Source organism: Chelon labrosus (genome assembly GCF_963514085.1).
Source record: "Chelon labrosus genome assembly, chromosome: 15".
Classification (NCBI taxonomy): domain Eukaryota; kingdom Metazoa; phylum Chordata; class Actinopteri; order Mugiliformes; family Mugilidae; genus Chelon; species Chelon labrosus.
Genome location: NC_140348.1, coordinates 21,935,127 through 21,962,694, shown reverse-complemented (window position 1 = coordinate 21,962,694; position 27,568 = coordinate 21,935,127). Strand labels below are relative to the sequence as shown.

The 27,568-nt window shown below is 44.4% G+C and overlaps 3 protein-coding genes across 3 annotated transcripts; all 3 read right to left on the bottom strand.

The window, feature by feature from the left end:
• Nucleotides 1–53: 53 nt before the first annotated feature.
• On the bottom strand, nt 54–4,617 carry pkd2l1 (polycystic kidney disease 2-like 1; the record flags this gene model as incomplete). The annotated part of the gene is made up of 15 exons (XM_084561486.1): nt 54–253; nt 421–547; nt 642–775; nt 871–988; nt 1,070–1,191; nt 1,290–1,388; nt 1,476–1,596; nt 1,687–1,868; nt 1,945–2,115; nt 2,197–2,425; nt 2,517–2,741; nt 2,818–3,071; nt 3,152–3,279; nt 4,060–4,173; nt 4,338–4,617. The coding sequence occupies 15 exons, from the start codon at nt 4,615–4,617 to the stop codon at nt 134–136; spliced, it is 2,424 nt and encodes an 807-aa protein (XP_084417612.1). The 3' UTR covers nt 54–133.
• A 2,160-nt stretch (nt 4,618–6,777) lies between these two features.
• Nucleotides 6,778–7,278, bottom strand: atoh7 (atonal bHLH transcription factor 7; the record flags this gene model as incomplete). The annotated part of the gene is made up of 1 exon (XM_084561252.1): nt 6,778–7,278. The coding sequence occupies one exon, from the start codon at nt 7,276–7,278 to the stop codon at nt 6,856–6,858; it is 423 nt and encodes a 140-aa protein (XP_084417378.1). The 3' UTR covers nt 6,778–6,855.
• Nucleotides 7,279–10,880: 3,602 nt separating this feature from the next.
• Nucleotides 10,881–26,113, bottom strand: mypn (myopalladin). The gene is made up of 20 exons (XM_084562394.1): nt 24,739–26,113; nt 21,431–21,606; nt 21,288–21,339; nt 20,730–21,183; nt 20,571–20,645; nt 20,351–20,492; nt 19,907–19,930; nt 19,365–19,481; nt 18,502–19,282; nt 16,501–17,595; nt 16,282–16,414; nt 15,192–15,269; nt 13,721–13,942; nt 13,478–13,627; nt 13,318–13,397; nt 12,857–12,983; nt 12,573–12,780; nt 12,313–12,478; nt 11,460–11,593; nt 10,881–11,349 (listed from the first exon to the last, which is right to left on the bottom strand). Exons 1-20 carry the CDS (start codon nt 25,980–25,982, stop codon nt 11,171–11,173), a joined length of 5,637 nt encoding a protein of 1,878 aa, XP_084418520.1. The 5' UTR covers nt 25,983–26,113; the 3' UTR covers nt 10,881–11,170.
• Between the last annotated feature and the right edge of the window lie 1,455 nt (nt 26,114–27,568).

Here is a 27,568-nt window from a genome sequence, read left to right as displayed (position 1 = left end):
TACTGAGAGTGGTTTGATATCGGCAGCTAAACGACACCGGAGCAAAAAATATTCTCACTGGACTGGATTTGTGAATGTTGGAAAGTGTCGGCTGACTTCCAGATAACCTGTGGTTGTGTTTCTCGGAGGTTGATCACATCTGAAGGTCGTCTGTGGAGTTAGGGTGAGCCGGTGGTCTCCGGGATGATAAATCGGCCTTGGTTGCCCTGTCCACGCACACCAGGACGCGGCCATCCGAGGCAGTCCCATCACTCTGGATAGGGGTAATTTAAATTATGTTAATTATAGAGTAAAGGAGAAAGCTGTTGAAATTCCTCGCCACAAAATATGTTCCTTACACATACTTGAGTATACATTCTGTTAAATTCCCCTACAGTTTGTACAGTAGCTGCCTGACTTGATGAATGCATCTGTACTCACAGAGAGTTTGCCTGCAGTTTGGTTCTCCTTAGCGTTTTCTTGTAATCCCAGTTTCTCCACAATCAGCTCAATCCTGGACGTGATTCTGGCTACAGAGCTTTCAAGGCCGAGCACCTGTTTGGCCAGTCTGTCGCGTTACAAGAAGTAATTCAGACTTTGGTTAAAGTTAATTCTATTCAAATTCATTAACTCTTGTTTGGAGAATAAGAAATGTCTCTTACCGGAGAAACTGTCCTCGATCCACAAAGGTTGGACCAGAGGGGTTCTTTTGCTCGCCGGACGTGTCCGCAGGCTTCTCCAGTAACTCTTTGCTGTAGTTCATTCCCAGGTTGTTGAGTTCAGCACTAAGAGCATCCTGTCATAAATTCAAAAGAAGGGCTTTGTCATTCCTACAGTTCTTACCGACGTTTATTTGAGTCCTTCTCGAGTCACAGAAGAAATTACACAAACCCTCTTTTCCTCCAGCTCGATTTTCATCTTCTCTTGTTCGTCCTCATCCAGAATGTGGTTCCCGTCGCGGTCGAACTTCGAGAAGGCTGCAGAGATTTCATGGTCGGCGTGTCCCATCCTGCAAAAATCAGTGTTGTCAGCTGTGAAGATTATACTATAACTTAACACAGGCGCTTCTTTTTGATGTTTTCTTTCTTACCCTTTAAGAGTTTCTCTGAAGTCCTTGAATTCGATTTCTCCGGATCCAGAACGTAAAGCCTTCTGAACATCTGATATTTTCTCCTTTTTAAGTTTCAGCTTCATAAATGTCTTGGTATAGCTCTGAATCACACAAAAAAAGAAATATTTCTTGTAAATCATTGCTGATAAATCCGCGAATATGTCTGTTTTTAAATGAATTTGATTTAATTTCCCTTTACCTGTTTGATAATGTCGGTAATTTGCAGCTCATCTTTCTGGGATGAGAGCTCCTCCTTAACCTCTGAGTATGTGTCATTGATGATGGCAAGGAACATGTTCTGAGGGGAAAGATGCACAGAGAGATAAAACAACTGTTCGGCTCAATCCTTTCAAAATAAAGCATCTTTTGCTGCAGACTGACTCACCAGGAGAACAAAGAAAACAAAGAACACATAAGTGACAAAGTAGATTGGCCCGAGAACCCTGTTAGCACGGTCAATGGCGTCATAGTCAAAGTCTCCGAGAATGATTCTGAACTGTGTGAAGCTGCGGGATAAAAGAAAAATGATTTATTATTTCACGTTCGGCCTTAAAAATCAAATATTTCCTGTTGCTGTTGCTTTAAACTCTGCTTACATGCACTTTACGAATGTGCTGAAGGATTCAACCTCGGTTCCGAAGAGCAAATATCCAAGTTGAGCGTAAGCGAAGAACACGATGAAGAACATGATGGCGAATCCCAGGATGTCTTTAGCACATCGGCCCAGAGTTGAGGACAGCTGAGTCATGGTCTTATTAAAGCTGATGTACTTGAACACCTGCGAGCAAGAGGAAGACATTTGAGCAAACCTAAATTCAGTCAGGTCTCAGCAATGAGAGACGTCAGTAGTTTACCTTGATCCATGCGAAGAACAGGTTCACCGCGTTCATGTTGTTGTACTGAGTTTGCCAGAATGCCAGGAATTCAAAATCAGCGTAGATGTCCGGCCGTTCCAGCAGAGTGCCAAGCAACTTGTCCACTTTGACGGTCCGGAAAATATTGAATACGATGGCGACAATAGCGAGCTGGAAAGAAGAAGAAATGTTACTTCTTTGGGAATAAGGAAATCGGAAAGTTTGATTTTTATATGAATTGCTTTTTCTTACCATTATTACAACAATATCCAGTATGTTCCAGATGCTTTTGAAGTAGGAGAACTTGTGTATACGCAGCTCAAGGATCTCCTCCACGACGTAGTAGAGGATGAACACACAGAAGACCATCTCGCAGCCGAGGATGAAGAAATCCCAGTAGGTGATGTAGCGAATCAGTTTGACCGTTCTGATCTGGTAGGAAGGAATCGCTCCACCCGTCGCTGGGAACTCAACCACCAACCTGAAAGGCGCAGATGAAGAAATGTTGGTCACACAGTGGACTTGGCACCAACCTGTGGGTGTTTTTTTTTTCCTCAGTGAAGCTTCTTAACCTGATGACACAGAACATGTTGATGTTGGCGTTGTACGTGGAGAAGTCGACGAAGGCCGCTCTGGTTCCTCGGTCCAGCCAAAGGTTGTCTATCAGCTCCGTCAGAATGATGACGCTCTCCTCTTTGGTCTTACCCAGATCTTGATAGTATCCTGCTCCGCTGTAGGTGGTCAGCAAGCCCCAGTGAGAGGAACCCTTGATCTCTTTCTCTGTGTGGTATGTCCAGCTGCAGAAGAAAATAGGTTAGAAAAATACAACTTAAAGGCGGAGTTCTTGCTTATATTCGTATATGAGCAGCTTACGCAGTGCCGTTGATGAGACCGAACCTGAGGTCGTTCTCCTTCTTCTCGTTGTACACATCAAAACATCCCATGATCTCGTCTTCAAAGTCTTTGTGGACCTTGCAGGAGTTGTTCTTGATCTTGATCTGCCTCATCCTGGGGACGCCCAGCAGCATGTTCTCATAGTAGATGAAAGACTGGTTCCCGCTGTCCATGGACTGGTTGTTGTACCATTTTGTCCAGTAGAGGCTGTCCAGCAACGGGCCCTCGGCGTACTGTTCAACGAGAGACTGGAGTCAGTTTGATTTGCTTTGCTTTGTAGTTTCATTCGGAATGAATATGGAGGAAAACTCACGGTCCAGAAGTCAGCCATAGAGCCGATAGACTGAAACCTAACCCCACTTTCACCTGCCGTATTCACAAACAGGTCCGTCATGGCTTTAGTGTAATAGTAGGTGCTTGAGCTGGTCATACCGTACGTCACTGAAAGACAACGAAATCACATTGTTAACGCCTGCTTGTCGGTTCCTATCTGGCTTTGCCCAGGCTCCGCTCTTAATGTTGCTCCATTGAGCGGTTCAAGATAAGACAACCTCAGACGCAGACACGCAACGTCTGCATTGAGGACTTGTTTGGCTGTGTTTTTTTTTTTTTTGTGTGTGTGTGTGTTCCTGCTGCAGTCAAATAGATCCCGATCAGAGGCTGTAATTTGTTTGCAGAGAGAAGCACACTGTCCTGACGCAAATAGCCTCGTCAAACAGTGTAAATCTAAGCCAGACAAAGCGACAAAGGACGAGTCCAAATGCTCTTATCGCTAAAAGGCAAGAGAACAGTACCATTATCCCTTTCACGCCACACAATGGCCCTTAGGCAGAGAGATGGGAAGGGCATTCGTGGTAGTTATTATTACAAAGTGGAAACATTTCACGATAAATCAACATTTCAAAGTGTCCCAACGTCCTGTCAGATGGTGGACGCTTCAGAGAGACGGGAATTGCAAATAGCGTTTATAAAGTGATGAATTTAGCGTGACATTGATATGTGAAAAGCATACATTTGAAATAACAGTGTCGGGAAGTAATTTTGATGCTTCAATGACAATGCAACTGGTTTTTATAATGTAAATTCAGGTCCAGGACTCATTTCCGTAAGTGCAAACTTTAACTTAAAATGACCGAATGATATATTTTCCTGTGTCAAACGTAGGAGATGTGCGTAATTACTCTTAAATCCTGTTTAAGATTTTGTCCGTGGAATACTTACAGAGGCATATATCCACCAGAAACACCACGTAGACCAGTAACTCCCGTAGCGTGGTTCGGACAAACAGTTCCCTGTTGTTTGAGGTGTTTTCGGTCAACGTCGTCCCCCACAAACCTACGGAAAATACGTTATACAATTTTGACCTTTTCGTGCAGAGGTTAACTTTGACCCTCGGTTGACAAACATACTGAAACCATTAAGTGATAATGTTTCCAGGCTTGGTTTTCTTCATACTCATTAAACTTGGTGTGCAGTAGATATTCAGAATGTGTTCCTACCTCCGACAATAGAGCAGCAGCCTCCTCGTTTCTTCATCGGACTCTCGTCAATGGGCCGCGGTTCCTCCGGGAACGGGCCCGGGGCGTCCAGTTTGTACAAGCTATCCATGGAGCCCTGGAAGAGGGGCTGGGGGTTGTAGACGGTGCTGACAACCCGGGGCAAGGGTGGAGGGGAGCCGCAGTAGCCCTGGTTCACCCAGGCTCCGTTGACCACGCCGTCCATCTCGCACTCCACTCGCCCGGTCAGGTGGCTCTCGGCCCGGTTGTTCAGGCACTTCATGCTGCGGGGCGGCTGTGTTTTCTCTGTGTGGACGGTTTAGATGAGGAGGGAAAGTGAAGGCGAGCGGCTTTTGAACACCTGCTGGAGGGATGTTTATAAAGAGCGGATGACAAAAGCTTCGTCGAGGGAGGAGCTGCTGGTCCCCTTTTGTGGCCTTGAGACTTGGACATGAACATGTTTCCTGTTACGCAACTGACACTTGCCTCAAATTTAAACCTGTTGGGCCGTTTATTTGATTAATAACCAGAATAATCATTCAAACTACCTTCAAATCTCCTAACAATTCCAAGGAACTTAAAGGAAAATGCCTCGTTGGCACGTTGCAAGGTGGAATAATTCATCGGTTTAGAGATATTTTAATTCCCCTCTCGCTTTACTTCCATGCTGAGCACATTGTTGTCACTATCGATTAACAACTCATCCACTAACGTGCTCATGTTTGGAAAATCAATTAATTGCATGTCGATTATATTCTCTGTCACCAACTGTTTCGCCACTTGTGGCTGAATTAATGAGGTGCATAATTGCGGTTTCTCTGCCTCATTACCATTACACAGTTTTAGCCCTGCCATCTATTCAGTTTCGACATGCTAACTGTCAGAAAGAGTTTATTAGCTATGCAAATATTCAGTGTGGCGTATGAGTCATTAGGACCATCTGTATCAGTGCTTGGCACGTTAGCAATCTGCAGCAAATGTTACAGGCTAATGTCAGTCATTAGTTTAGAAATAATTCATACTTTAGCAACATTATAGTTTTTATTTTTTATGATTTGCTATATATAATTTATGCACACATTTAACTTTGTATATGTGCTTCGTTGTGTGCTGTTAGAAGACAGTAAACCACATAAACTAGGCTACAACGTGATCTAAATAGAGCACAGCATTTCAAATACTGCCACTCAAGCAAAGTGCAGGCTAATGAGATCTGTATAGTTTATCAGCGGTCACGCATTAAAGCTAACACGCCGCTGTAGTTGTCTGCCACTTAATGCAGAGAAGAGTTTGGGTCCAGCTATGGGCGTTCACGCCTCGGCGGCTCTGAACAGAGCGATTACACGCAGCCATTACCTCACAATGGAGTTTAATTTCTGCTCCCCTGCTGAAGCTGTGGCAGGATCTGGCACACAGGCTTCCTTAATCTGCTGCGGCTTGTGCCACCTTTCAAATTTACTCAGACCTGCAATAATCACTTTTCAGTGGCTGGCTGATTAACCATTTAAAACTGTAGCTGTGCAGGCCGCAACAATGGACGGTCACAGATCACGTGGCGTCACGGTTTTATTCACTTTAGACTCATTGAGAATAATACTTTAAAACTGCAAAAATGTGTGATTTGGACTAAGAAGATTTAAGAATAGACTGGATAAATGCTTCTTTAATCCCAAAATGACATCCCCCCCAGTGACGTAGGAGTGTCTTATCTCAAAGCACAGGAACCCTGGACAAAAGGGTGATTTATTACCCAGGGTGCAGAGGGAGGACGTGCAGCGTACATGACCTGCGATCACTCCTACTGAGAACTTGACACATGCAAAACAAACCATGCTGTGATTTATTTGTTGACTGTTTTAACCCGTATTGTAATAAGTCAGATTATGATGAAATGAGAACAATTATTCAGTCAATTTTGCAATTATGCTTTTAGTAAATGAGAAATTGGCTACGGTTTCCTACAGTGTTGAACCAGTAATAATTGGCTCATGACTCTGCACAACAGGAAGGACAATAAAAACAAGACAAATCGCTTTTCATACAAAATATTTTTTTTATTTTTGGTGAAATTAAACAAAAATAGAGGTCTATTTTTCCAGCTCTACAAACATGCGCATACATTTTGACAAGATTGTTACATCCTCACTTTTTTTTGCTATGCGACTACAAGACCACAATGATTTTCTCAGAATCCATTGAACATTGCACAGCATTTTAAGGCCATAATATTAAACAAAAAAAAAAAACGCCACTAACAGTCATTGTAATGACTGACTTGGAACAAAACATTTGCTCAACATTGATAGGGTTTCTAGGAAATAAACAACAACACAAAGGCTTCAAACTGAAACAGAAGTCTCTCTGATTGTCATACAAAGACTAAAATAATCCAAAATAATAAAAAAAATAATAATAATGCAATACAAATGTATTTACTGTCTCCTAGACTGGAGGAAGAATATTCACATTGTCACTCACATCCAACAACATGACTGGTTTTCTACCAAACGGCAGCAGCGGTTTACACGTGGACCTGATGGCCGTCCAGCTGGTAAGAGAACGATGAGTGGAGGTACTCCTGTCCGGTGGGGGAGTCGTACCTCATGAGGCAGGAGTAGTTTTCAGGCTGCGCGCAGTCAAACTGCAGGTCCAGCCACTGCCTGTGAGGAGCAGCGTGCCTCCTGGGGTCCGTCAGGATCCGGTTGAGGGCCATGATGTAGCTGAGGGCCATCTGCAGGGTTTCATACTTGGACAGCTTTTTGTCCTCGCCCCACTGGGGGACCACTTTACGTAAGCAGTCAAAGGCCGTGTTCAAACCCTGCATCCTCTTCCTCTCTCTGGCGTTGGCAGCCATCCGGCGCCTGGTGGTAGTCTCCGGGCTCTTGGAGTCTGACTCGGAGGACTCGGATCCGGAGTCGGTGCAGCTTGGTCGACGGGATTTCATGATTTTTTTGGTTGAAGACTCAAACTGGTTTGATGATTTCAGGATGTAAAATCTTTCCAGTTTCAAGGTCAATGCTCCTCAGAGGTTCCTCTCTGTTGCAGCCTCGTCTCCAAGCTGAGCGTCCTTGAGTGTCAAGTATTCGTAAACTCCAGATAGTGAGGCAGTGTGAGGAGTCCAAGGTGTCTGTGATCCTCAAGACATGAGGGAACAGCTTTTATAAGCCGGAGCAGATGAACAGGTGGCAGCAGGTGGAGCCCCCCTCCCATCGCACCCCCTCAACTCCATCTTCAATATTACTCGTAAAGAAACACACCCATGCAGACTCACAACCACCCACCACACCCACTCTCAGCACACACACAGACACATAGGCATACATGCATACATGCACACACACACACACACACACACACACACAAACAAAACCTTAATGAAATTCCAATTATCTTGGGCTGGGCTATCTGTCCATGGCTTCACTCAGAGCCATGTGTCACAAACACCAAAAGTCTACCATCTGGTAGCTCAACTCACCACAGCTGATGCTGCAAACAAACTTTTAAAGGCTAAAAACTGTGGAAATTTCACAGTAATTAGTTGTTAAGTTATTAATTTAACACCACTTCCTGCATATTAAACCCAGTTATTAATATTAGGGGCTGAGCATTTGTTCAGTCTGCAATGTCAAGCCTATAAATTATTTTAATTAAAAGTCCGTATTTTAAAAATGAAACATTTCTCGGTGGACATTTTTGCAAATTTGACTTGATTATTGTCATACTCAGCTGCTGTCTCTACGTAATACGTCTGTGGATATCATGTCTTATCGTTATCTCATTTATTTATAAATTAAAAATGCAATATTTTTGACAGTATCTCAGCCAAGAGGTAATTAGGTTTTATTAAGTTACATAAGCCGTCAAGAAGTGCCCTTTCACTTCTCATGTAATTGCCCTCCGCGTGATGATAACCATAATCTGAGATTAGCCGGAGGCAACAGAAGTGTAAGTGTGGCCTGTAACCTGAGGGATTTTAACAGCACATCAGGGGATTATGGCTTTCTAACAGTCTGCAGCGGGATGGTTCGAAGGTCACCCCTCGCTTTAAAGTCTGAGGAGCACTTTATTGTACAGGTGTGCGTGTGTTTCATTCTCCTCTTTTCGTCAGTGCTTGTGCTCTTAATGAATCACAGTGAACGGGACGCGTTAATGCTCGGGACCACACGTGAAATAAATAATTGATCTGTTTAGTCGTCCGAGAGAATGGGACGGACAGAATAATTTGTCTGTCTGTCCGTCCCATCTGGCGACATTGAATTCTGTAATTCAGCAGGTTACGGCCTAATTAACAAATGTGTTGATCCAAAAAGATGTAATATGAGTTCAGAATAATTATATATATATAGTTATACTTTGAACAACCGGTTCACTGCTTTAACAAAACAGTGTAAGTTTTACTAAACTAAACTTTTGACAAAATTTTTAGATTAAATGAGCCAACAGTGTGTAAAATGTTTAAAATGAAGTCCAAATTACTATTCACACATTAATGAACGATAAAAAATGATCTGATTTAAAAGACGATTAACTATATTGAATTCTAAAAACAGGAAATTCTACATGACTAACTTTTATAATACTTAGGGATTTTTAATTAAAAGAAAAAGTTTTTATTTTGAGATGATGTTTTATTGTTTTGCATGTGTCCACCTCTGCTTCTCTGTTTTCTGCTGTCCGTCCTTTGTCACCGTGTATTGACAGACTCCAAAGCTTGGGTGTAGAGGCAGGTTATGAATCATTAATCACTGTCGGAGGCCCAGAATAATGCCTGTCACTGGTATTGGGTCATGCACACAAGCTGATGCTGTCTGGTCATTTGTCGATGGACTGGTTAGATGTGCAGTTAGGCATATAATCCCATCTACCAGTTGGTTCATTGATTACAGATTGATGTAGTTCGCCAGCTGTCTCGTCTGAGGGCTCCGTCTCAGACTCGACCCTGCCCTTACGTGCCTTCCACCCTTTTTATTATTTTTTTTCTCACAACCCCTCTTATGATTGGCTTGTCTGAGCACCGATGACTGAGCCATGCCCTCCATCAGAAGAAGCCATATGTCACAGCCGAGGAAAGAGTGACCGGTCTGCTCGGATAGCAAAATGGCAAATCCAGATCTCCTTATGGAGAAGCTGAGATTAGAGGACAAAGCGGATGTTTCAGCAGAAGAGAAAGTGTGAGAGCGGATTTATTCTGCGTGGGGTTTGACTTCACAAATCTCATTATCAGCGCAGGAAATAAATATTAATTAAGCAAGCTGTGTGAATAGTTTTAGAGAAATGCATTTGTTTCTAGTGTGTGAGCTTTTGAGATTGTGCTGAAAAATAAGTTGGAAAATTGAGAAATGGAAAATGTTGTTTGAAACTTAATTCAGTACAAAATGAGGCAATAATGAGTGTAATAAAAAGACAAAATTGAACATACTCTCATATAAAGTCCTCATATATTTCCTGCTTATAAATACACACACAGCACCCCGTTAACAAGTAGGCCTGGCAGCTGGTCAGATGAGGCTGTGAGTATAATTAGGTCACATAAGGTGAATGTAATTTTCTGCCTATTTGAACTCTCATCCCCTCTAATTGGACTCATTAGCAATGCTTAATTGGCTCCCGAGCTTTCCCGTTTGAGCTAATAGGGTCTGATTACAGCATATTCAAAACAAGGCCTCGCAACAAATGTGGATTTTTTTAGGTTCCTCTTTGATGGGGGATGATATTCTGAAATATGAATTATCATGAACGAGACAGGACGGAGGGGAATGACTTTAACCGCTGTCAAAACCACTTGTTCCCGCAAGGACGACAAGTCACTCTTGAATAAATATAACTTTATTCTGAGGAGGACAAAACTATTTTACAATGTGCAACTTTACATCAGTTAAATATGTGCTTTCAAACGTTTTTTTTTTCAGTATCTTTTCAAAATGACTTTAAATCCATTCATAAGAACCACCTCTAAAGCAAAAGGCCCGTCCCAACAGACTCTGGAGACTCTTTAGTCAAATGTGACTCCTCTGTTCCTCTGTGTACGCGAGGAGATCAATTAAATCACCTCAAAAACATAAAAGTGTTTTCAGTGTTTCAGCTACAAGCCACCAATGAGACATCACAGCAGTATTTCCGATCATGAGAAGGTGCGTTCGTTTAGTCACATCTAACCGTCATCGGCATGCGTGCGCATGAAAAACATGGTGCCAAAACAAAATGTGAACCAGTGATGAACTTCAAGAAATAATTTAGTTTAAATGTAGAAAGAATCCCACCCTGCTGGAGCCATTTATTTTTATTTAAACAAACTCTCATCTAAATTACACATTCAAATGCCTACTAATGTACTATTTCTGATAACTACTAAAGAATATCAATATAAAATTTAAAATAAACTGTTGCTACCAGTGCAGGTTTATGTGACTGGCGGTGAAACGTAAGCGGTGGTGCTACGACCACTTAATGAGAACTGGACAATTAAGAATCAGCTGTTTTCGCCAACATTCATCAACCTCAATCAAACCTGTCACAAGACAATATTAAACTCCGCCGATGGCTCATGAGCTAAGACTTTGCAAATCTGTTAGTATTATTATTATTTTTTAAATCTGTATGTGAGACACTCTTCAAATGACTTGAGTAAATAGGAATGGTGACAAACCCACTATCAATGTCGATAGCTGTAACACAATAAATCGTTGTCGTTCTAATCTGAATGTACCACTTCAAATGCATCACACAAAATATGCCCTCAGACAAACGCTCTCCTTTGAGCCCTCTACTGTTCCGACGTCTGGGAGGTCACAGAAGGTGCAGGAAAGCCCTCCGAGGGTCTCCCCGTGCTGCGGCATTCACAGCTCCTCGCTCTCCATCGTGGCCTCAGGAGGGGAGCTGGAGAACAGGATGGGGCTGTTGTCCGACGTGGGGAAGGCTGACCTGATGTCGAGCCCCTGGCCCGTCAGGGCGGCGTAGCGGCTGCCTGTACGCAGAGCCTTCTTCATGGGCGCAGGGATGTTCTGATGCCACTGTGCTGAAGGCGCAGCAGTTAGCTGGTGTTACCTCACAGGCTGACATCATGAAAATGTGGCAGATGTTTTTTTTACTAAAGCTGGTACTTACACGGCTACACAGAATATTTACCATAGATATCAAGTCTGCAGGTGCAAGATATGACTCCAGCCTCGTTTTTCGCCGACACCGTGTACCAGCCTGCATCCTCTTTTCTTGTTGGCTGGATAAGGAGGCACACATATCCTGTGGCATCTTGGGTCACGCTGAAATATAAACATAATGGAAAATTTATTCTTGTTCTAGAAGTCATGGAGTGTCATTTTGTTTTGCATTTTTGACTTCATCAGATGGCAGACAGGAAATTTGCAGAAGAAAGAGGGGTGTACATTATGCAACAAATGTCCAAACAGCTATACTGATCGGACATAACATTACAACCAGCTTCCTAATATTGTGCAGGTCCTCCTTGTGCCTCCAAAACAGTTGGGACTCATCAGAGAATGGACATGCACCTTCTGAGGATGTCCTGTGGTGTCTGGCAACAGAATGTTGTTAGTGGGGGGCCTTTGGGTCCTATGGGTTGAGGGGAGGGGCCTCTGTGGATCATCCCACAGATACTTGATCAGTTTGGGATCTAGTGAATTTGGAGGCCAGGTCAACACCTTGTGCTGTTCTTCCTAAACCGTTTTTGTGTGCCTGTGTCAGGCTGCATACTGCTGGGGATGACTGCTGCCATCAAGGAGTGTCATTGCTATGGGGTGGGGGTGCCTGGTCTGGTCTAGGTGGGTGGTACATGCCTAAGTAACATCAACATGATGAATGCCAGATCCAAAAGTATTCCAGCAGAACATTGAATTGTCACAAGATGGTCAATGTTATTTACTTCTCCTGTCAACAGTTTTAATGTCGTGGCTGATCAGTGTAAAGTCATGGGTACCTGCTTAAACTCTTGGGCAGCTTCTTAGAGAGAGACAAAGCTTACCTGATTCTGTCCTTATTTTTCGGAATGGTCTCATTGTCCTTCTTCCAGAAGATGACCGGAGCGGGCATACCCACCACACGACACTCCAGCCTCACTGGAGTCCCCTCAGGAATACCCATGTTCTGCAGCTTCTCCAGAAACTGTGGAGGGTGCTTCTTCTCTTTTTCTAAAGCAGATAAGAGTTACACTAATGAAACGTCCAAACAAGACATGGGGCATGTCAGCTGAAAGTCACTGATCATCCAGCATCCAGTCCTCACCAACAACTTTCAGTTCCAGACTAAAGGAGCTCTGTCCCGCTTTGTTGCTTGCGATGCAGGTGTACGTGCCGGCATCATTCTGCGTCAGGGGGTCAATGACCAGGGAATGGACGCCGTTCTCCCGCACCAGCATCTTGTGGAAGTAGTCTGGATAGATTGGCATCCCATTGACGAGCCACATCAGCTCTGGGTTGGGTAGACCACTCACCTGGGAAAACAAACGAGGCTCACAATAATACGAGGCAACTCCGGTCAATTTACTGACACAAGGACCTGCTACCTACCTTACAATCTAGTCTGCACAGTCGTCCCTCGTGAGCCAGCATGTCCCCTGGAGCCTGGAGGAAGTGAGGCTGGAAAAAACGCTCCTGGGTTTGCTCGCTTTCAACCTCCTGTATGCGAGAGCGCACCCTGAACACAAAAACACAGACATGCTGACACCAATCCATATGATTTATTTGTCAGCCTCCAAATTTAGCATTTCCAGCCAGTACATAGACACTAGCCTGCTTATAGTTTGATGAACGTGTTTGTATGTGTTTGAGACGTTGTAATTGTCCTATGTTGTATTACTGAGCGTTGCTTTGTTCCTCTAAATGCTTGACTCAAATTAAAGTGAAGGGTTATCATAATGTTATTATCGTCCAGGAGGAAAATTTTTCCTCATCGTCATTTTTGTTTCCACATGCTGCAGATTGATTCCGCTCACGTCCCCAGCTCACATTGCACACTCGGGCCGGCTCACCTCTGAGAGTGAATGGGCGTCAGTCGGTTTCGCGGAGGTCCTGTTTGCACTATCAAGTGACCCGAGCAGCTGATTCGTCCCTGATAAACATTAAACGTCAAATCACAAATCAGACATAGAGCAGCTAGAGAGAAGGAGGTGACACCAAGCGAGAATGAACCTGTGGATTAGCTGCCATGATGGTGTAGTTGCCATCGTCATCGCCGGTCGTGGACTCTATGTGTAAAGCACAGGTCCCGTCCCCCTCTCTTATCTTCTTGTAGTGGACGTTCTTCCTCAAGATCTGCTTTCCGTCCTTGAACCAGTAAACCTGATGAAAGGCGCAGGTGTGAATGATAAGGGTGACGGTGGAAAGGGAAAGATAGTGATGTTGTTTCTGTGGTTGTTTCTGTTGACCTCTCACCTTCGGGAGCGGGATTCCCACTACTTTACAGGAGAACGTGACAGGCACGCCTTCCATCGCCCGGAAGTTCTTAAGCTTCTTGTCAAAAATGGGCGCAATGCATTTCCCGGAGGGCACGTCGTCGTGCTGCACCTCATCGTCCGACTCCTCCACCGGCGTCCGCTCCAAGCGGAACTCAATCTCGCTCATTAGCCTTTGCTCAAAATTGGACACTTTGTACTCCTGGAAGAGGAAAACCACTGCATAAAAGTAGCCACGACGGTCGCGTTGCCGCCCGCCCCCTCCCACATGTTACACGGAAGCTTAATGCACTGATGTAAGAAAGGAATGCAGTAACCAGGAACATGAGACGACATGTTTATCATGTAGCAGTGGCAATAAAGTCACAATCTATATTAACAACATAATACAGATTATGACTTTAAACCACTTGATGATAAGGCTCATGCAGCGACATCTGTCTGACAAGATCACTCCTGGTTGGTCAAACATTTTGCTCATCCAACCAAACCAAATAAGACTGAGGGTAAAACAGAGAACAGAGGAAGATACTCTGAAGGTGAAATACACGATCTTTAGACATTAAGCACCGTATTTGATTATTATATGTATATTATATTAAAAGGTATATTCATTTCCCTGAAAAACAACATACTTATATAAAAGTAATCCATCTCAATTACCACTTATGAACCACTAGAAGTGTGTGGGGTTCTATATATTGGCTGAGAATCTGCCCTCTGTCTGTATTTTCTCATTTTCTTCTTACTTTCTTTTTATTTTGATGTGTTCTGGACATTGGATAGCATAGCTCCCAGCAAATCTCCAGCGATGCACTTCAGCTGATAATACAACACCCTCTTGCATGGTTGTGCGGCAGCGTGGCCGTGTTTTATTGTGCTTTAGAACGTAACCACCTTGAAACAAGCTGAAAATAATGTTTTTCTCTAATTTACTGTTTTGTTCTTGCCAACGCCGCTCCCTCTCTTCATGTATGCTCTAGCTCCACCAAACCCAAACTCTCTCTTGTTTGTTGATCCAGGGAGGAGGGTGCATGTTTGAAACAGCAATCGGTAAATACCTCATTGTACCTTTAAAAAGACAAAGCTATGAAGAGATGACTGAAGTTATATGCAAGGATAATATGGATGCTTGTGAGTTGCAACCAGCAAAATTAAAAGTAATAGTTTTTTAGGGACAATCTAGATTAAAATCTGTAAAAACTGGGCTGCAAGCTTCATATAATAACCAACAGCTTAATGACTTGTAACCCTTAGATTTAGTTTAGTTTATACGTGCAGGTTATGTATTAGTTAACAGAAGCTTGAAGGCTTGATTAGAGATATTAATTAACCGTGGTGTTTAGATAAGTGTATGAGAAGATCCAAAAGTTCCATAGTCTCGGTCCGAAACGTTATAATAATAACCCATTCAGCCTCGAGCAAAGCAGTGCTTGGGAAGATCCTTGTACCTCATCATAGTTAATGACAGTAGCAGGAATGTTTGGTCCAAGGGGTCTGCTCGCTGTTTTCCCCTCATTACTCGGCTTCTATGAGAGGATAGGGATGGATGATGAACAACAAAGACACACTAACTGTAACACACAAACATATACTGATGGAGTAACACGCAAGCTGTTGTTATTAGCATGCATATGTTGTTAAAGTACATGGAGACACTATGAATGAATGAATGAATGAATGAATGAATGGCGAGGGAATGATGGTCGACACTAAACTAGTTCATCATTGCCTCCGAGTCAAACTGAGTGACTTAAGATTTTACATTCTTAAATATCTATTGAGAGACAATCATCTCATGATTGTATACATACATATATATACATATAGTATACACCGATAAGGCATATCATTATGACCAACTTCTTAATATTGTGTAGGTCTTCCTTGTGCCTCCAAAACAGTTGTGACTCATCAGAGAATGAACATGGGCCTTCTGAGGGTGTCCTGTGGTGTCTGGAAACAAGATGTTGTTAGTGGGAGACCTTTGGGTCCTATAGGTTGAGGGGAGGGGGCCTCTGTGGATCATCCCACAGATACTTGATTAGTTTGGGATCTAGTGAATTTGGAGGCCAGGTCAACACCTTGTGCTGTTCTTCATGTTTTTATTGAGTTGTTCCTTTTCGTGTGTGTTCCTGCGTCAGGCTGCATCCTGCTGGGGATGGCTGCTGCCATCAAGGAGTGTCATTGCTATGGGGTTGGTGCTACAGTAACATCCACACACAGATGGTCAATATTATTTACTTCTCCTGTCAATGGTCATAATGTTATGGCTGATTGGTGTATATGAATGTATACATGTAGAAAGCTAAAAAAAAAAAGACTAAACTGAAACAGTTGGTTAGTTAAAAACTAGCGATCACATACTATTATTTCAAACTGACCATCACTGGCATTCATATGCACACACTACTCTGATATCTAAGTGCGTAGGGATGCAATGGAAACGTAAATCAACTAAAGAATCACAGGAATCCACCTTCTGACTCGACTGAGCTAAATATTTACTTATGCAAGCACAAAAAAACAACAACTTGGTACCTGTTGATGAGTAAAACGTGGAGTCTCGTCTTTAAAGTTCAGCTTCTTCTCGATGTCGTGGAGGAGCGTTTCTCTGCTCTCCCGGAGTTCTTCAGCTGACGGCGGACGCATCTTGGGCGCCTTTTTTGGTAGCCTGAAGAGACAAATGTGCAATAAAAATCAAAAATCAAATGTGCAGCAGTCCAAAATCTTTGTGTTAGACTGTCAGAGAAGGCGTACCCTAATGGAGCTCCCTTAGGCAGGCCCATTGAGTTGGTGGGCTGACTGTGGGACAGCGACGGCAGGACGGAGCTGAGGAAGGCTACAGGGTTTTGAATGGGGCTGGGGGTGGAGCTGCTGGAGGTGGGAGAAGGGGCTTGTGGTGGCGACTGGGCTCGCAGGGCGAACACGCTATTATGGAATGGTGCTGATCCTGGCGTAGGCGAGGAGATGAGGGACGGGGGGCTGGTGGGAGACTTGAGCACTCTCGTGGGGAAGATCCTGGGCGGAGGGGGGAATGGTGGGATCGTAGGGGAGCTGGCTGCGGAGGAGTTGAACTCAGCGGCCAGCTCATGGAGCAGAGGCACCGGGGATTCTGTGGGGGAAGGACTTCTGGCTGGTGAGAAGGGCTGAGCGGCTATGAACTCCTTAGGCCGGGCGTAGTTGAAGGTGTTGGAGATGGCGTTGAGATTCATGAGTGAGGCGTGGGTGCTTCTCAACAGCGGAGCGGGGGATGTGATCTGCGGTATGGCCGAGGTTGAATCTGTCGGGACTGTGCTTAGCTTTGGTGCGGGAGGAGAGTAGAACTGGGCCGTGGGTGCAGTTCTGGCAAGAGCTGCAGGGGAGAAGTTGAGGTGGGAGGCATGGATGGTGTTCATCTGGGATACGGGTGCTGTACTGAAATAAGGAGCTGTGTTCAGCTGTGGGGCAGGTGGAGGAGAGGTCACCATGGAAGTTGTCTTGAACTGAGGAACAGAGGGAGGTGAGCTGAAAGGAGGAGCAGTAGACGTGTTGAGAAGAGGTGAAAAGGTGGGGTTGAGTGATGGAGAAGATGTCAGAGAAGGAGAAGGGGGTGTGGTGGTCAGAGCAGGTACAGAGTGGGGTACGCGCTGCGGGGTTGTCGTCGTGTTAAGGTACGTCTGGAAAGGTGGTTGTTCACGGTGCATTCTGGGGGACCACAGCGGACCTTCGTGGGAGCTTTGGACCTCGGGTTGGATCTGGACCTGGAATGGGGGCTCGGGTTTAGGCTGGGTGCGGGTGTGGGTCGGAGGTTCAGTGTCCTGCTGCTGCTCCATCAGGACCTGGTTGTGCAGCAGCTGGAGCTGAGCCGGGGCCCTGTCGATCAGGCAAAACAAGCAAAATGAGACGACGAAAACTAAAACTATACATGGTGAAAATGAGAGCGAGGCTCGGTGCTGCGTTCTCATAAATTAAGTCCATGCAGCGAACCCCGGCAGGAATGAGCCAAAGTCAGCATGAAGAATACTCTGCCCTTTTATGGGCTACCAACAAGTAGCCTCCAAACAACAGTGTCCCAGCTAAGGACACTTTCAGCTTTCCCTTTAAAGATTCAAGATTCAAGGAAGTTTAGTGTCATATACACCGAGTAATGAAATGATTACTTTGCGAGTTCCTTACACTCAACTAAAATAAACAACTAAACTTAATTAAAAAGGAAATAAACTTACTTAAAGCATAGAAAGATAAATAAGTACAATAAGGGAGTAGGAGTATGAGGTGAAAAAGATATAAGCAAGTGTCACATTAACAGGATGTTTTTGCTTTTATTCATCATCTAATTACAGCAAATTCACTCAACGTCAGACTAATTTATCACATTTATCCACTTAAAAATAACAGTAAATGACAAAACAAGGTTTGATTTACGGCACTGTCTGAAATACTAGACTAACACGAATACAAAGGAGCAAACTTACAAATAAAAAATGCCATCCTTTGTTTTCGAAAGCGGGACGGTCCACATTTGAAGTCCTCACGCAGTCTTTTATGAATCGAAATGATTACAGCTGCAATCTGCGCCAGTGGTGCAGGAACCTCCCACCTCCTCTAAGCTTGTTAACACATTTATCACTCGCTTTAGTAAACTAAAAAGAATGTATCCTAATATTTGGGTAACCTCGGTTCATAATCTCCATCTGTGGACTTCTTTTTTTTGATAAGTTTTTATTTTATTTTCAGTGACTCGTCTACATGTGGTTGTTTTCTCTTTGCTCTACTCACAGCTTGGGTTTAGCCAGCACAGGTGGTGGCTCTTTGTTGGCTGACGCCTGATCGACGTCTTCGTCAGAGTGGAAGGATGCGTCACTTTGCTCCTCTTCCTCATCCTCGGGCAGTTTGAAGTGCACGCGCAGGCCGACTCTGGAGCCGGAACGTGAGTGTTTGTGGTTTGACAGAGTGCCTGTCTTTAGGCAGGAGTTAGGAGGAGGATCAGGCAGGGGTACCACAACGGGGGTCCCATTCAGGTGGTTTGGGGAGCCCTTCACTTTTGGGCTTGTGTCAGGCGATGTCACTGAGGGTCTAGGCACCTCCTGCGCAGCTGACGTCTCAGTTGCAGATGAAGCAACAAAGGGTCTTGGGTAGGACAGATACTGTCTGCCACTCTGTGATTCTGGATGTGTTGCACTGGATCCAAGAGGGTCCTGGTGGAGGTAGAGGGGATCTAAGTTTGGGGTGCTGGTGCTGCGGGTGTTCAGGCTGGAGCTGCTGGTCAGACTGGAGGGTTCCAGACTGGGCAGGCTGGTGCGAAGAGGATCTGGACGCAACATGCTAGAGCTGTTGGGGTCCAGACGAAGGGTGCTGGTGTTTAAGGGGTCCAGGCGTAAGCTGCTAGAGACGAGAGGATCTAGGCGAATGGTGCTGGAGTGGGGCTTGATGGTGCTGGTCACAGCAACCTCTAGTTGAGGGTTCACAGCAGGAGCTGATGGGAAATGCTCTTGCATTGGACCAGGCTTCACCATTAAACTATTCAAAGGCCGCACGTGGTTGCTGTTGCTGCCATTGCCTGAGGACAAACAGAAACATTGATATATACACATTTGAATGCTAGAATTAAATGTTTCTGTGAAGTGAAAGATGAGCTTTACCTTTGACCCTCAGTGCAGCAGTGCTAGACACGGTTCCATACTTGTTGTTTGCTGTACAAGTAAACACCCCCGAATCCTCAGGAAAGACCTCAGCAATGACCAGAGTGCATATTTCCTCTAGAGGGAAAGGGAGAAAAGATGATACTCACATCATTAGGTTTGACATTCTACAATTGCATCATATTAACTTCTAACAGTGTCCCAGTGCAGCAGAGAAACATGGCATGACTTGTTCACAATGCTCTGCAATGAGGTTTCTCGGGATCACTGGTGCTGAGAGTCTGCTGTATGAAACTAAGGCAGGTTGAAGTGATCTGCCATGGTGGTTTGACACAGGATGAGAAGCTACCTTATATGGTCCAGATTCAGGGAAAAGCAGCCCTGGCTTATGTACAGAAGAAGAGCAGAAGCCTCCGCCAAGGACTATAAACACTTCAGCAGAGTAATATGTACACACTGCAGCATCGTATGCAGACAGGCAGCTGCTATGATGTTGTCAACACGCTTGGTTTTGACAGATGAGGACATGGCGAAATATGTACCTGATTCAGCTGGAGATCTGGGCTCTGAAAGAGAAACAAGCAGCAGAATCAGAATAATCCTCCAGTAAATAAGCTTCACAGTCCATGTGTCTGTCACTTCATAATCAGTTAACGCGAGACACCTCTTACTTGTCATTTTGTTATTTTCCTTTTACATTTAAAACATGTATTTATTATAATTCTGCTTCTCAATTTCCACAATGACAGGAAACCTTTTTAGAAATGCAGATTTATGCTGCACACACATCCTTAACCCTTAAAATCTTTCACAGCAATATTAACGATAGAAGTTTTTTGTTTTTTCACCGTCACAACAAATTACTTTGCCCAAAAGCAAATGTTTGCATGCAGGTTTTTGTTACAGCGTCCTTTTCATTTTCTTGGTGCACAATAAGGTTCCTAAGAAACAGTTTCAGTGTTCAGTATCACGGCAGCGGAGCTTACTTTTCTGCAGGATCCTGAAATCCGGAGAGTCCTTTATGATTTTTCCTTCCCTGTACCAGTCAACGCGAGGTGAAGGCGACCCCTTCACACGACACTCTAGCACCACCAGCTGGCCCTCTGAGGCAAGGAGGTCCTGCAGGCTCTGTTGACAGAGGACAGCCTGTATACTACATCTATAAAGCATAACACACTGCAGCTTTCTTTCTGTGAGTGACTCTACCTTTGTGAATACAGGGGCGGCCATGATGGGTTGCCCGTTTAATCCTTGTGGATAGTTGTGGGTTGAAGTTTGACTCTGAAGATTTAAAAAAAACAACACAGAAACTCAAAATATATGAAAGTAAACGTATAATAAAAGCAAACACTTGCATTATTCTACCTCAGGTTGGATTGTTTGTGCTGGAGCTGATGGGCCAGGCAGCACAGCCGAGTTTAGAGGCAGCGATGGAGCTATCGCCGTCTGTACCGGCTGTGGTGCAGATATGACTTGGGGAGCTGTTAGGACTCTGTGGATTTCCGAAAGTCCTGTATCGACTGAAGAAGTAGAAAACACCTGCGCAGGTAACGGTGTTGTCTCCTCCTGAACGGGGTGGGCTGTGGATGCCACAGCCACTTGAGAGAGTTCTGGGACTGGAGGTATAGAAGCAGAAATCTGGACCGGTAGAAGAGGTTCTGGGACTACTTGGTTCGTTATTTGAGAGGAGAGCTCCTCTGCTGGTTCTTCATTGGCTCCTGCAGGCTGGCATGATACGAAGTCTTCCTCCTCTGCAGGGAGAGTTTGGCTTGATGATAGAGGTAAGGATGAGAGTGTATTTGGTTGGTTCCTCTGCAGCCTTTGAGGATCACAAAAGAAAACTGGTGTAAAGTGTTGCTACGGTCCACATTCTTATCTTATCTCTTTTAGGGGGTTAACAGTGAAAACAGGTCAGAAACTCACTGGGCTACATGTTCAAAGTGCTGCTCCGGCTCAGAGTCCGAAGAGGAGGCACCTGGAGAACAGAAACAAACATCGTCCATCACTAAGGAGGCGTTTTACATGACCTCGTAAAACCGGCAATGAGAAATAAACAGAAGAATCACCTTCGACGTAGATCTCGGCTGACGTGGAGTCGGTACCGTAGAAATTAGACGCAAAGCAAGAGTAGCGTCCCGTGTCTTCCTCGAACGCCTCTGCGATGATCAGAGAGTGCAGCTCACCATTGGTGACGATCTGAATGTCGGGGCTGTTCTCCAGCTCCTTGCCCTCACAAAACCACCTGAAATTGAAGGCATGCAATGAGAATTAGCATTGTTAGCTTCCGGTGCAACAAATTTCTTATATGCACAATGGTTTTCTTTTATTAATAGATGGATGCTCAGGTATTTGTACAAATCTTTACCCTGAACTTCACTGTAAGTTCAGCTGCAAGAGCAAGTTGATCCGTTTTCTGCGAGTAATCTACTTCTTTCTCCACATCAGTTGATCTAAATACAAATACTTGTAACTTAACGAGTATTTCAGGATATTTCAAAACTCCTACTCAGGCATTGTTATTTAAAACCCAGTCATCACACTTCTCTTTTACCCCCCCCTCCCCTTTAATCTTCTGACATTGTGTCTATGAGACTGGTACCATGTGGTGTCTTTCTCACTTCCCCAATACTAATTCTGGCTCGGTCCCATCAGTAAAGTTATGCAGGCCGAGAGGAAAACGTTTTGATGAGCAAGCCTTATCCTCTTCCCTGTAAGACAAGAAGCGACACTGCCTCGCCGTGCCAGTTTATCGCCCCCTCTTTAATGCACTGTTGATGTTGTGAGGATGAGGAGCACACAGCGGCTGATCTAAAGTCATCCTGGGTCATGTGTCAACTGTCATACCTGGGTACACGATTGTAGAGATGATCCTCAGAAAGGTGCGCGTCTGGATATAAACCAGGTTATATCATTTCGGCATCTTAAAGCCAGTAGTTAATATTATAATCCATGATTTCATGGTGTTAAATTACACATCAACGAATATCAAATTAAAACATGACGCATTTCGAGAAGATGTCACTTACCCTACTTTACCAAAATCTCTGGTGTTGCAGTTGGCAACGGTCTATTTCTTACTTTGTAAAACAATAATGTTAAACCTCAAACTTCTTTCTCAGTCCCGACCGGCAACATATGCAGCGGCCTCTATTTTGAGAGGATGAGGCGCTGGAGCTTTATAAAATCCAGCCAATAAACAACCAGGAATGGGGTGATGTATTACCCTCTGGCAGGACGTCATCATATCGCCATGAATCACATCCACTGCTGTCACCGAGATTATGATCATATTTATGCCTGACCACCACTTTGTCCCGTAGTCAAATATGTCCCAAAACTTTAAACACAAACAAACTAAACTCAGTCTTCATCTGAGCTTTGGTATTTCTGCTGCAGTTTCCGGTGAGATCTGCTCCCCCTATGTGGACACAACACGGACGATGCCCCGTCTGTGTCCTGTCTGAGTGACTTTTAATGAGTAAGGGTCTAAATTGAAAGCATGAGTAGCAGAGGGGGCAAAGACCCCTCTCGCTGCACCTGTCTGGGCTATTTTCCCCCCCTCTCTGGAGTTCAGAACCGGCAAGGAGATTCCCCCCAGAGCCCGGGATCTCTGACTGGCTGACCCAATCTCGTACGCACAACGCTAAACATAGACTCAGGATAAACACAATGCTATACCCTGACACACAAGACACGGCACACCGCCGCGAAGAGATGGGAAACACAAACCTGATAACTCTATTTTGACCCCCTTAAGTCAGACGCTCAGAGAGGCAGCATGAGAACCAGCTACAAATGTCGCTGTCAAGTAAATAAAAGTAGTCAAGGTTAATAAAACACAAAAAAAAACTAGTTCCAACTTTGACCACAGTGTCACAATTAAAGCAGACACCACTTCACACCAGATCTTCAGAGATTACAACAACAAACCTTATAACGCTGTATAAATCATCTTACCAAAGTCTTCATGCTTCTATCAAGAGCTCAGTCGGTTCCATTATCAGACGCGACCACAGCTCGCATTGCCTGTCCGGTCTAAAAATGGCCGGGAGCAACATTCTCCCTGGACAAGTATAAGTTAGTGGCTCAACAATGTTCAGTAGGAATAACAAGCCCATGCCCCCTATAGTCTGACAAATCAAATTCACCCTTTCAAGCCTCTCTTATGCTGCGTTCTGAGGGAATTAGCAGATTAAAACATATCAAACATAAATGCCACATTTAACGTTTGTCTTATGCTTTTTTTTTTTAATAGTTATTGCTGTTGAAGATTGCTTTTAGAATTTGTTCTGCTTCCCCCCCGACACCGAAGCATTTAAACCGAATCCCTTGATGTGTAAATCCACCTCATGTTCTAGCACATTGTGCCTGCAGATAATTAATAATTAGGATGACTTCCTAAAACAGAGCGATTATCATTTGCTCCCCTGACCACACACAAACACACACACCTACACAAACACACACTCATGCCATTCAGAATCAGCTGTCGGCTGTTGTCACATGTCACTTCTGTTTGGATCTCCTGAGAAAACTCTGCATTTTTCATCCTCGCGCTTCTAAGACGTCAGTATGATCAGAGCTTCAGATGCAGACAGGAATCAATCTTTATGACAAACGTATCAGTCAAACACTGTCCGGCTGATAATCACACCTACAAATGCATAAAACACACCAGAAATAGTTCTGATCTTGAGGTGACACACAGATATGTCCCGAGCAGGACACATCACAGCTGAAATATAAACTGATCAGCACAGATACGATGACGTGCAGGTGTCACTGACGCATGACACAGATCAGATGCAGATACAGGTCAGAACACATAAGAGCAAAATACCAACACATGAACAGTACGTTATATTCTCAATCTCTCTCGATCTGTCAAATGAAATATTATATATGGTATAGAAGATGGAGGATTATAATTTATAATAAGCAATAAGTTAAAGGTGTCAGGAAACGGTTAAAGAAGCATTAATGCAAAATAAATTCAAATTAAAGTCAAAATACTCAATATTCAGACAAATTAACTCTCTGCTAAACTACATTAGTTAAGGTTTACTGCTGCAGCTAGAGGTCTAGTTAGCAGAATAATTAAATAATGTTGTTAAATTTATGAAAATGCACTACATTTTTGAGTATAAGCTTTTTGTGTAAAGACTGTCAAATAAATGTACAGTACTGGAGCTGTAGTGGAGCAGAAGTACAAAGCAACAAAAGCCTCTCATCCTTGACTACGCTGCAAAAAGTCCCTGCCGACACAATCTCACAGCACACTGTTTCAAGAGTTACTTTTTTTTAAAGGTAAAACCTGCACTTCATTGCATAAACAAAAGACTCCTTGAGCTTTAGAAAATGACTGTTTCCTTACCGCACTTCAGGCACAGGAAGCCCTCTCACAATGCAGTCTAACTGCACCTTGCTGCCCTCAGGAACCTCCCTGCTTTTCAGTTTCTGGATGAATTGAGGAGGCTCACACACTGGCTCCTCTGGGTATGGAGTTTCTGTCAAGGCAAAGCTTTCAGCCTCTTCCTCCGCTTCCTGGGGCACACTGTTGTACTGTGGCTCCTCGGTAATCCTGAAGTCCTGAAACTCCACGTGTCCGGTCCCAGAGTCCAGCTGGACCACTGGCTGGTGGCTAACGACAGGACTGGGTCTTTCCTTCTCCACCTCCACCTCCACCTCCCCGGGCATGACGGAGCGCTCCCTGTTGTCAGAGGCGAGGGGGTAAACGATCTCATCGTTCTGGGTCTTGTTCTGGCTCCTGCTCCTGTGGGTTTTGCAGGTCCTCGGTCGTACCCGTTTGGAGCTGTTGGCCTTGAAGAGGGAGGAGAGCTCCTCGATGAAATCTGCTGCCTTGTTGAGGAACTCCTTCTTGGACTGGGTCTCCAGACCGTATGGGGCGCTCCTCGCCGATCTGTTGTAGTCGTGGAATCCTTCGCTGGACTCCCTGCTGTTCCTGATCATGTTGTCCTGCCGTGTGGGCGCTTTGTGCATCTTTCTGTCAGCTGTGAATGTTGTGTTTGCTGCGGGCAGTTCTTTAAACTCTGGCTGAGTGAAGGGCACTGTTGAAGGGGCAGCTAAAGGAGCAGGAGACAGGTTGAGGAAGGGAACAGAAGGGGGTGCAGAGGAAGAAACTGAGGCTGAGGAGACACTGGAGGGGGTTACTGGCGTGACAGGGGCGTTGACCTCTGCCCTCTCCTCACAGGGATCATGTCCGATGGCCTGGCAGGCCAGGTTCACACTCTCATCCAGCTCTTCTTGGCTAAGGAAGGCCGACAGGTCTGGGAATTGGGGATCATTGTGGCTCATGGCGTCCTCGGCCTTGCCTTTGAGCGAGCCGTAGATTTGAAGGCGTGAGGACGAGGCATCGGAGCGGCTCATCTCGCTGTGACGCTGCTGGGCTCTGGCCTCGGCCAGGTAGCTCTCCCTTAAGAGCTGAGACAGTGAGGGTGGCTGGTCGATGTTGTTCTCTTGCATGTTGCTGAAATAAACACAAAATATACTATTAAAAGGAGTGCAAATAGTGACGTCCACTAAAAGAAGAGAGAAATCCTGCACACTGTGTCCTAAGACGATAACTTGTGTGCATTTAAGCGAATATTTGGTCCCCATAGTCGTTGTAATACAGTCAATCTTCAGTACAAACAGACGGCAAACATCAATATGTCAAATGAACTGAGTTAATTTGCTGTTGGAGAGTCAAACCTCATTTCTTGAATATCAAAGTTTAATCTGCTAAAATATAAAGTTAACTGAAGGGTTCGATTTGATGAATGAACAGTCCAGTATATGTTTCAGACGCTCTATAAATCTATTGTGCCGTTAATAAGAAAACAAGCATGCGTCTCGATGATAGGGTACGTTAAATTATTAGTCATATGATTAGTAACAATTTTATTTTGTTGTGCTTATATTCCAACATAAATGTCCTGGTTCCAGCTTCTCAAACGTCTTTGTCTTTAGTGACACGAAGCAGAACCAGTTTTATCTTTATTTCAGGGTGGATTTTCTGAGATCTTATGGAACAAGCTTTTTATCTATTCATCGAACGAAGTTGATTCATAAAGAGTTGTTGTAGTAGGTGAAATGAAACATACACGAGTGTCGCTAATTACTAATGCTCAGAGGTTTTCTTGTTTTCATCCCTTCACATTTTACATTGTGAAATATTTGATGCATAGTGACTGTAGTTAAAAGCAGTGGATATGTGGTAAAAATAGCTTTTTATTTTAGCTTAAATTCAACCTTCCTCTAGCCTCGACAGGGTATCAGGTTCATGCTCCGACACCAGATCTGATGGGATGCAGGCAAGCTTCTCCGCTTTTATTTTTTTCATTTTCTAAACCCCCCCTCATCCACCTCACACCCACACTTAAGTGACGTTTAGACTCCGCACAACTTTTTGACACTAGTCATGAGCAAGTTATTGAATACAGACATGAGATAGGGTGCACACATGCTACTGACACTCAAATCAGTGCAATTAAGACAGACGGCGATGCCCTTCCAACAGACCTGAAGCTGCAGCTGTTGTGTACATTAATCCTTTGCAAACAGGCTCCAAGCCCACCGAGTCATATCTAATAATAGCGAGGGGTCGGCTTACATGAAAAAAATCAAAAGAAAAAAAAAAAAAAGCATTGCCACTCATCCTGTGTTATCAGGATTTTCATCAGTCACAACAAACATTAATCAAATGACTCAAACACGAACTATAATTATCATAAATGGGACCGTGCTGAGTGAGATAGCAGGCTTAGAGCCCCCCCTGACTAACCACAGCAGCATGCATGCATGCAGGTTAAGATAATTTAATTAAATAGGAGTGTAACGGTCAAACTGAAATAGACTTTTGAGGCTCAGCGTGAGATTTTCTGGGGGCCGATGCCAAAAGACAATCCACTGCGAACAATTGAATTAGGGGCTGGTGTGTTTTACCTTCAGAATAAACCCAGCTGGCCCCCCAGTGAAGGACTGGTAAATCCTCAGGGTGCACCTGTGCTGAAAGGTGGAGATTCCAGTCTTCAGCTCGCTGCCACCTGGGAAAGTCTTGGGGACGCACAGGCAGCTGCCCAGCCTTCCCCGCTTTTTCTCGCACACAGCTAACCTTGAAGTTTACAGGAAAATGTGGAGGCGAGTAGCTACGGCAACCTGTCACCAGTAAAAGTAGAAACATTTGTCAGTGCAGTAGCCGCAGG

Bases quoted from the DNA above. Each gene is read 5' to 3' on its own strand.
- mypn (XM_084562394.1), bottom strand. From the start codon at position 25,982: ATGGGGACCAAATATTCGCTTAAATGCACACAAGTTATCGTCTTAGGA. The intron at 17,596-18,501 runs GTGAGTAGAGCA...CCTGATCGACAG, and splicing joins GTGCTGGCTAAACCCAAGCT to GGCCCCGGCTCAGCTCCAGC. The intron at 12,479-12,572 runs GTGAGGACTGGA...TATCTGCTTTAG, and splicing joins TCTGGAACTGAAAGTTGTTG to AAAAAGAGAAGAAGCACCCT.